Consider the following 9315-nt stretch of genomic DNA (forward strand, 5'->3'; position numbering starts at 1 on the left):
ACAAATTAATCAGTTATAATTGTTTTTGGACCTACGGTGAAAAATGGTTTTTTCCAATCTCTGCAAAACCCGCAAACCAGTTGATGACATAATCCAGTTTTATACCCTGCCACTAAAATCGTTTCAAAATGACTTCATGACAGCCTTGATCCAACCATGGACAAAAGAGCTGAGGTGAGAATGATTGCCGTTGACATCAAGGCCACACTTGACCGACTGTGGCATCAAGGAGCCCTAGCAAAACTGAAGCGAATGGGAATCAGGGGGAAAACTTTCCACTGGTTGGAGCCATACCTAGCACAAAGGAAGATAGTTGTAGTTGTTGGAGACCAAACATCTCCGATCTTCATCATTGGAGGAGTTCTTCAGGTTAGGCCTAACCATCATAAGATCAGAAATGGGGACGCTTGCTGCAGATTGCGCAATGTTCAACAATATTCACGGCTCTTTAGATACTGAGGAAATCTGTGCCCATATGCAGCAAGTCCAGGACAACATTTAGGTTTGGGCTGATAAGTGGTAAGCTTTCGTGCCACACAAGGGCCAGGCAATGACATCACCAGTAAGAGAGAATCCACCCATCTCACCTTGACATTCAATGGTACTACTGTCACTGAATCTCCCACTATCTACATCCTGGGGGTTACCATTGACAAGAACCTGAACTGGACCAGCCATATAAATACTGTGGCTACAAGAGCATGTCAAGGGCTGGGAATTCTGCGGAGAGTAACTCACCCACTGACTCCCAATACATGTCCACCGTCTACATGGTACAAGTCAGGAGTGTGATGGAATATTCTCCACTTGCCTGGATGAGTGCAGCTTCCACAACTCTCAAGAAGCTTGACACCATCCAGGACAAAGCAGCTGGCTTGATTGGCACCCCCAACCACCACCTTCAATAGCCACTCGCTTCACCACTGACGCACAATGGTAGCCATGTGGACCATCCACAAGGTGCACTGCAGCAGCTCACCAAGGCTCCTTCGACAACACAATTCAAACTCACAACCTCTACCAACTAGAAGGACAAGGGAACCGATGTATGAGAACACCAGCACCTGCAAGTTCTCGTCCAAGTCACACATTGCCCTGACTGGAACTATATCACCATTCCTTCACTGTCATTGGTTCAAAATCCTGGAACTCCCACCCTACCAGACCTGCACAACATGGATTGCAATAGTTCAAGAAGGCAGACAATTAGGGATGGACAATTAAATTGCTGGCCTAGCCAGGATGCCCCCATCCCAGGAAAGAATATTTTAAAAAGGGTGGAATTTTGCGGTCAGTGGCACAGAGAGGACGTTCCGTTATCACAAAGCAAGTCTCATCGCAAGATCTTGCAATCGCTCTGGCGAGACGTTCAGCGCCTGTTTCTGCCACCGAGTGCAGCACTTTTTACCGGACATTCACAGCATGGAACTGAAGTGGTGTCGTCAAGCTGTCCAAGCAGCCAATCAAATTAAAGGATGTGCACAGACCCTAGACGGGGAAACTAAGAACACTCAAATAAAATCACTTTTTAAATTTTTACATAGAGCTAACGAAATATTGGGGCATACATCGAGTGAAGGTAAGAAGTTAAATCTGTGTTTGTAACTATTATTTAAACATTGCTTTAAAAAGCTACCAATGAACCACTTAACAACATTCCACGATTAGAAAGAATTTTATTTTCAGGGTCTGCCCTGTTCATCAAATTTTATGAATCACATCACCGTTACACCTGATTGAACAAGGTGTAACTTTTTGAGGTTACAAACAACAATGTTGGAGACAGGAAGTTGTAATTCTTACCCATTTCAGTGATAGTGACTCTGGCAGGAGACACAGCGCATTGTGCCCAAGCGCAGAGTGACATCACAACTTTATGATTTCTGGGTTAATCTGCGCATGCCCGATAACCTGCAGTTGCCATCAATGTCAGAGGTAAGGATAAAAAGCAAAATACTGCGGATGTTGGAAATCTGAAACAAAAACAGAAAATGCTGGAAAAACTCAGCAGGTCTTAACATTATTTGTGGAGAACAAAAGAGTTAATGTTTCGAGTCCGTATGACTCTTCTGTTTTTGTTTCAGAGGTAAAGATGGTGAGCGTCGACAGTTCACCGTCAAACCACACCACCTCTTCCTATCCCGCAAAAAATAATGCGAAGTACAAAAGTAACTGGGTAAATGGGATTGCAATTTAAGGTTCTGAGACAACAATATGTACTGAATTCCTCCAGAAGATTTGTTGTCTGTGTGCCGTAGCTCTTGTACATCTAATGCATGGGTATTTCCTTGATGAAAAACACGAAAAAAAAATGAAAATAGACAAAAAATAATAAACTACAGACAGGATGCTTAATCGGCTGTTATATCCGACGTTTGACCCTGTGGTGAACTTCTGACTCCATATTCTCTCCATCACCTAAATCACGAACCATGAACCCTGCCTCTGCTGGACTGTTGCTGGAACCCTCATGTATCGCTTTGTCACCTCTAGGCAGAAATTTCCAATGCTCTCCTGACCAACCTCCCACCTTTGAGGGGAGCTCATCCAAAACTCTGCTTCCCGTATCCAGACTTTCTGGCTCTCTATCCTTAAATACGCCCCTTAAAACCTCTCTCTTTTCGAGGGCTTTTGGACACCTGTCCTAATATCTCCTTATATGTCAAACTTCGTTTAGTAATGCTGATGCATGAGACGTTTCACTACTTAAAAGATACAAGAAGGAAGTAAGTTATTTACTGATAAGGAGAATATTTTTACTTTTTTTAGTTGATATTTTGGAATATTTCCTTCCAGATTCGAGGCTGTCTCTTCCCCTGGCTTATGGTACTTCACTTGGTCCTGGAGTCATGCACAAATCAACTCAAAATAAAGAACCAGTGACTGTTCGGACACACATGTGAGTAAACTGCGGCATTGCAAAAATATTTATTATTCAAGAGTCCTCATCCTTTTTTTCATGTTAACTAAAACACGTACTGGACGGGACGCAGTTTATTCAGCTGCATATAGTTATTTTACTACATTTTAGAAATACACGTTAGAACATTAAAATAACGCTGATTCAAATCAGATCAGATAAATGTATGCGACCTTCTACAAGAGTGTGAACTGAACTAGTATTGGCTAGTTTGAAATTCACTACATAGTACGCGGTCTGTAGTTTTGGCTTTTGCACTCTTTACTTGCTTAACGATTAAGTAATTAGCTTATTAAGTGCGTTATTTGAAGTCATTGTTGAATCCAGTGGCAATCGTCTCGTTAAAGGGCAGATAAATCGCATATTCTTCACATTAAAATGTGGATTCTCCCTCTGTCTCTTTTCTGTTGTTAGTTGAACTTTCTTACTTCCGGATAACAGCTTTTAGGCGCTGATGTACGGTTTCCATATGCTTCCACCGAGACCACAGTTTTGGTGCTCTGCCTATTAAACGTCCTAATCTGAAAACAGAATATCTCAACTATAACACCTTAAATTGTTGAACTTACTGCAATTTTTAAACAGGCCTATTAATCCATCCATCTTCACCAAATTGATAGTTTTAAATGGCAGGACATATCCTTGGATAAATGTTGGTTATGGTACTAACTTAATTTCTGCAAGGAACTTCGTGTCTGCACTTTACGCATTTTTATTAAAGCTTTCTTATAGCCTTAAGTCTCAACATATGATGATTGTATAATAAAATGACGAAAATCAAGAAATCCTCTTAAGTACATGCTGATCAGTATAACATCAGTGGTGGGTAAGGTTTTAGAAAAAAAATAATCACCGAAAAACTCAACAGGCACTTGTAGAGATTTGAGTTAGTTACGGAAAGCCAATACAGATTTGTAGTAGCCAGATCATGATTGAGTTAGCTAATTGAATTTCTCGATGAAGTAACGGAGAAGGTTGATGGAGGGAATGCAATGGATGTTGTCTGTATGGATTTTAAGAAAATGGTTATCACGTAAAATGATGGTTAACGAAAATGAGCTTCATGTAAAGGGAGTGTCAACATCAACCTGGATTTTTAAAAACTGGCTCAAGCACAGAAAACGGTGAGTCGTGTTAAATGTTTGTTTTCAGACTAGATGATGATAGACAGTTGTGTTCTCCAAGGGTTAGTCCAAGGACCACTGCTTTTTTAGTATATATAAATGATTTGGATAATGGAATACAAAGTAAAATTCCAAAATTTGTCGATGATACCAAACTTGAAAGTGTGACAAACCGTGGGGATAATGCCAACTGAGTGCGACAAGACACAGGCTTGCAGAATGGGCAGGTAAGTGGCAGATAGAATTTAATAGTTAAGTGTGTTTTTATTATTTCATGGGATGTAAGCGACACTGGCCAGGCCAGCATTTCTGCTGCCAACCCCTATTTGCCTTTGGGAAGGTCGTGGCAAGCAACCTTCTTGAACCAATCAAACTTTGTCCTGGGTAATGTCAAGCTTCTTGAATGTTGTTGGAGCTGCATTTATCCAGGCAAGTGAAGAGCAATCAATTACACTCCCGACTTATGGTGGACAGACTTTGGGGAGTCAGGAGATGAGTTATGCTGCCCAGGCTCTGACCTGCTCTTGTAGCCACACCATTTATATGGCTGGTCCAGTTCGGTTTTTGGTCAATAATAGTACCCAGGATTTTGATAGTGGGGATACAGCAACCGTAATGCCATTGAATGTCAAGGGGAGATGGTTGGATCCTCTCTTATCGTTGATGGTCATTGCTTGGCATTTGTGTGGTACATATATTACTTGCTACTTATCACCCCAAGCCTGGATGTTATCCAGGTCTTGCTGCAAATAAGCCTGGCTGCTTCAGTATCTGAGGCATTGCGAATGGTGCTAAACATTGTGCAATCATCAGCAAACATTTACACTTCTGACCTTATGATGGAAGGAAGATCATTGATGAAGCAGCTGAAGGCGGTTGGGCCTAGGACACTACCCTGAGGAAATCCTGCTGCAATGTCCTGGGACTGAGATGATTGACTTCCAACAACAAGCTATCTTCCTTTGTGCTAGGTATGACTCCAACCAGTGGAGAGTTCCCCCTGATTCCCATTGACTCCAGTTTTGCTAGGGCTCCTTAGTGCCACGCTCAGTCAAATTCTGCCTTGATGTCGAGGGCAGTCACTCTCACCTCATCTTTTGAGTTCAGCTTTTTTGTCCATGTTTGGACTAAGACTGTAATGAAGTCAGAAGCTGACTGGCCCTGATGGAACCCAAACTGAGTGTCAGTGAATAGATTGCTTCTGAGTAAGTGCTGCTTGATAGCAAAGTTGACGACCTCCTCCATCACTTTGCTGATTGGCCAGGTTGTATTTGTCCTTCTTTGGGGGGACAGGGCATACCTGGGCAGTTTTGCACATTGCCATGTTGATTCTAGAGTTGCAGCTGTACTGGAACAGCTTGGTTAAGGGCGCAGCTAGTTGTGGATTGCAAGCCTTCAGTACTAATCCCAGAACATTGTCAGGGCCCATAGCCTTTGCAGTATCCAGTGCCATCAGCCATTTTTTTATTTCACATGAAGTGAATCAAATTGGCTCAAGTCTGAGACCTTTGATGCTGGGCACCTCAGGAGAAGACCAAGATGAATCGTCCACTCGTTAAGTGTGAAGTGATGTATTTTGACAGAAGAGGGGTAGGGAGAGATAATATAAACTTTATGATACAGTTCTAAAGAGTGTGCAGGAACAGGAGGATCTGGGGATTATTGTACATAAATCTTTGAAAAAAGTGGGGCATATTGAGAGAATAACTGGCAAAGCACATAGGATCGTGGACTTCATATAAAGTTATGCTGAACCTTTATAAAGTTCTGATTAAACCACATATGGCACGAAGTATTGCATTCAGTTCTTGTCATCACAATTTTGGGGAAAAAGTGAGGGTCCTCGAGAGCGTGCAAAGGAGCTTTGCCAGAATATTTCCAGGGATGAGGGATTTTACTTACAAAGTTACGTTGGAGAAACTGAGGTTGTTCTCGTTGGAGCAAAAGAAACTGATGGGAGATTTGAAAGTGGTGTACAAGGCTGTGACAGGTATAAAAAGGGTAGACAAAGAAAAAAATGCTCCCATTATTTGATGATCAAGTTCTAGGGGATACAGATCTAGGATTTTCGGAGAATGAGTCGGGAGAAACTCCTTTATTTGTTACTGAAACTGTCATAGACGATGGTTAAGAATATAATGAATAGTTAAACATTGCTCTAGTCTTGTTTGAATCTTCAGCCGCCCTTACCTTGTAAAGAACAGAAACTTCAAACCTATTGACGTTCGTCAATTCTATTGTTAGGATCATGCCATCAGAGTTCCGGCGCTATGGCTGCCTCTGATTCGTAAGGATTTGTACCAATTCTGCTTATTTTATACACAATAATAGATCTGTTCTTTGAACTATCAACAACACTGGAGTTAAAATATTCAGTTATAAGCGCGTCATGGAAAGTCATGGACTGGTTTTCAGTTCGAAATTCTGTAGCAAGATAAATTGTAGTATGTTCGCTACAGAGTTGGTGAAGTGTGTCTATCAGGTCGGCATAGGCATCAAATCGGTAGACGATATCTGATCCCAGGATGAAGTCATAGTCGGTAGGAAAGTTAAATTGGTCTTCACCCCAAACCAGCGGGCGAACCTTTAAACGGTTTCTGCAGACAGGGGGGATGTTGATGTAAACGTTATTTCTGATTTGCATCAGGCAATTCGGTTTATCTGTTATGGTAACATTTCCACCTAACAAAAAGAAACAAACGTCCTTCTCTAAACATGATTTGCTCTGGACAACAGACTGACCGCACAGTGAATACAGAAACAAAAAGCAACGGTCACTAAAGAAGTCAGTGGACCTGCGGGCAAGCGTTATCCCAGGTAGTAACAGCACAGGCAGGACTCCGAAACACAGGGCACAAACCAGAAGGCTCTGACCTAAAGGGATGTGCCCAATCTGCCGAAAGGGGCTTTCGCACAAGCTGGGTTGCCTGATGCTTTCAGAAGATACAAATAAAATTTGTCATGATATAATGACGGTAATAACTGGCCTCACTCATTACTTTTCTGAAACATTAATTAGCAATTACTAAGTGTTAGGAGCAGGCGGAAACCGCAAAGGGCCTGAATATGTTCTCATCCGATACCACAGCGACCGCTCTGCCAACAGCGCCCACTGACGTCAGGAGTAGAATTCAGCCCTGCCTATTGCAATGTTGCAGCATCCCTGGCAACTCATTTATTCCAGTAATAAGTAAATGACTTACTAGTTAAATCTTTGCTCATAAGATTGCTTTTCGCAGCATTCAAATCTTTGGTTTAATTGAGTAAAGCACGAAGAGAAAAAGTGTATAAAAGATTGTTTTAAATGTACTAACGATAGAACTATGCAGTGCCAGATCAGCGGTATCTCAGGCCACGGATAGATCATAGCTCGGAGAAGTGAGTATTTATACAAGGGAGGTTCAATTCCTCACAGGAGGGAAGGGAGCTGAATCATCCCTTACTCTCGGGCATGGTAACATTTCTTTATCGATATAGACGGATGTTTCCATTATTGCCCATTTACCTTCCACTTGATTGGTAAAATTGTACATTTCCTTTTAATTCCATCCCTAACTCACCGAGTAAGGCAGCCAATATTCCCACGATCCCAGTGCCTGCTCCCAGCTCAATCACTTTCCTCCCAGTAAAATTGATTTTTTCCTTCTCAAAGTACCGGCAAAGAGCAAGCCCCTGAAAAAATGGGAAGCATATGCATTAGTATCAATCCATTCAGAACGTGATGTAAGGCAGCTGTTAATGAAGGATGGGGCTCGTTGCAAGCAATTCCCTAAAGGGTTAAACTGAGTGGAACTGCTGTGAGGCAGACACTCTCAATGTGTTTAGATCAGAACAGCCGGGCTGATTCACCGACTGCATGTCCCTGATCACTCCTACGTATGCACGAATCCCAGAAGCAATAAAGAAAAATAACCTGAACAAGGAATTGGTCAATCCTGATGCATCACAGGCTCACCGTGCTCACAGTAACTGCTAGCGAGTGCAGTTCACCAATGACTCTGTGGGAAGATGTGGCATCGTTGTTAGTCTCAAGTAACTGGCAGGCCCAAGGTTTCACTCCTGACCTGAATTGAAATACTCACCCTTCTGATCATTACCCAGGAACTCGTGGTAAATTGTGCGCCGGTGCAGGAAAGGACCACACTCAACAACAATATAGGTGCCTTTTTGGGCACTGAATATTTGGCTTCACGCGCACGGAGTGACAATTTGGGCATACATTAGGAATGACCATCGAACAGAGCAGCTCAACTCCAAGTGGCAAGGGGGAATTTAAAAGATGGAAATTTAAAATACCACCTCAGCAGTGAGCGTAGGCTCTTTAACCAGCATTACCGACCATCAGCCCTTACTAAAACAGAGTCTTGAGGCCAGGTGACAGAGAAATGCACATTGTTGCATTTCAGATACGTGTCAGAGAAATCATGTTCCAGCCGGTCATACAACGGATATTGGACAAAATGTGCCAAATCGGTGATAGATTTTTTAAGCGTATTTTCCCTGAGAAAATTAAGACGAAACCCACTGCAACTTGGAATATGAAAACTTGCGTTTTCTTTCCTAAGATGCTACAAAGCGGCTATTGCTCTATAGACAAATGCAGGAAACTTACGGAGTCCCAGACATAAGCAGATACGCCCAGGTCAGCGCCTAAAATTCGAGCGATCTTTAACTTATACCCGCAAAACTCAAAGTTGTTCTGCCTGATGTAGCAGGTCGAAGAGTGTTTCTTCATCGTTGGCACATCATCGCCTGAACTCTCCTGCTGCGGGGCTGTTGTCATCTTTTCTAATCTATCTCTGGAATTGTTGTGATTGCCCCTCTGTGATCTGTAGTGGGGTTTGCTCGAAGTGCAGTAGTGAAGCGGGAATTGACATTTATATAGTTTCTCTTGCCTCATCGGGACTTCCCTAATCTCTGCACAGCCAATCATTTCTAACTAGCGCTGTTATGAAATCAAACATGACAATCAATATTACACGCCATCAGCTTCCACAAAAAGTCATAATGTAAACAATCAAATCATATTTGACCAAACTCTGGAAGAATTCCGCAGCGCATTTTCAAATGCTATCCCCGGATACTTAACATATGAGAAGAGACCTCATCGATATAAAGTCAGAGGACCAAGAAAATCACTATCATCAACAACAAACACTCCGTTCGTACTGCAATGGGCCATTGATCGAGTTTGTGTGCTTAGGTCCTGCATCGGACCTTGAAGCCAGGGCCATCAGTTTAAAGGCCTGAACTCTGCAATTGAGCAAAGGC

The 9315-nt window shown here is 42.4% G+C and overlaps 1 protein-coding gene across 1 annotated transcript; it reads right to left on the bottom strand.

The window, feature by feature from the left end:
- Nucleotides 1-6298: 6298 nt before the first annotated feature.
- LOC121292306 (EEF1A lysine methyltransferase 3-like) lies at nucleotides 6299-8827 on the bottom strand. Its single transcript, XM_041214156.1, has 3 exons — nucleotides 8657-8827; nucleotides 7605-7716; nucleotides 6299-6726 (listed from the first exon to the last, which is right to left on the bottom strand). The coding sequence occupies exons 1-3, from the start codon at nucleotides 8825-8827 to the stop codon at nucleotides 6299-6301; spliced, it is 711 nt and encodes a 236-aa protein (XP_041070090.1).
- Between the last annotated feature and the right edge of the window lie 488 nt (nucleotides 8828-9315).

This window comes from Carcharodon carcharias, chromosome 20, assembly GCF_017639515.1.
Source record: "Carcharodon carcharias isolate sCarCar2 chromosome 20, sCarCar2.pri, whole genome shotgun sequence".
Classification (NCBI taxonomy): domain Eukaryota; kingdom Metazoa; phylum Chordata; class Chondrichthyes; order Lamniformes; family Lamnidae; genus Carcharodon; species Carcharodon carcharias.

What these genes read in the sequence shown, in the direction of transcription:
- LOC121292306 (XM_041214156.1), bottom strand. Translation starts at nt 8,827, where the DNA reads ATGACAACAGCCCCGCAGCAGGAGAGTTCAGGCGATGATGTGCCAACG. An exon ending in CTGCTTATGTCTGGGACTCC is followed by an intron (nt 7,717 to 8,656) that starts GTAAGTTTCCTG and finishes CCATTTTTTCAG; the next exon opens with GGGCTTGCTCTTTGCCGGTA. An exon ending in AATATTGGCTGCCTTACTCG is followed by an intron (nt 6,727 to 7,604) that starts GTGAGTTAGGGA and finishes TCTTTTTGTTAG; the next exon opens with GTGGAAATGTTACCATAACA.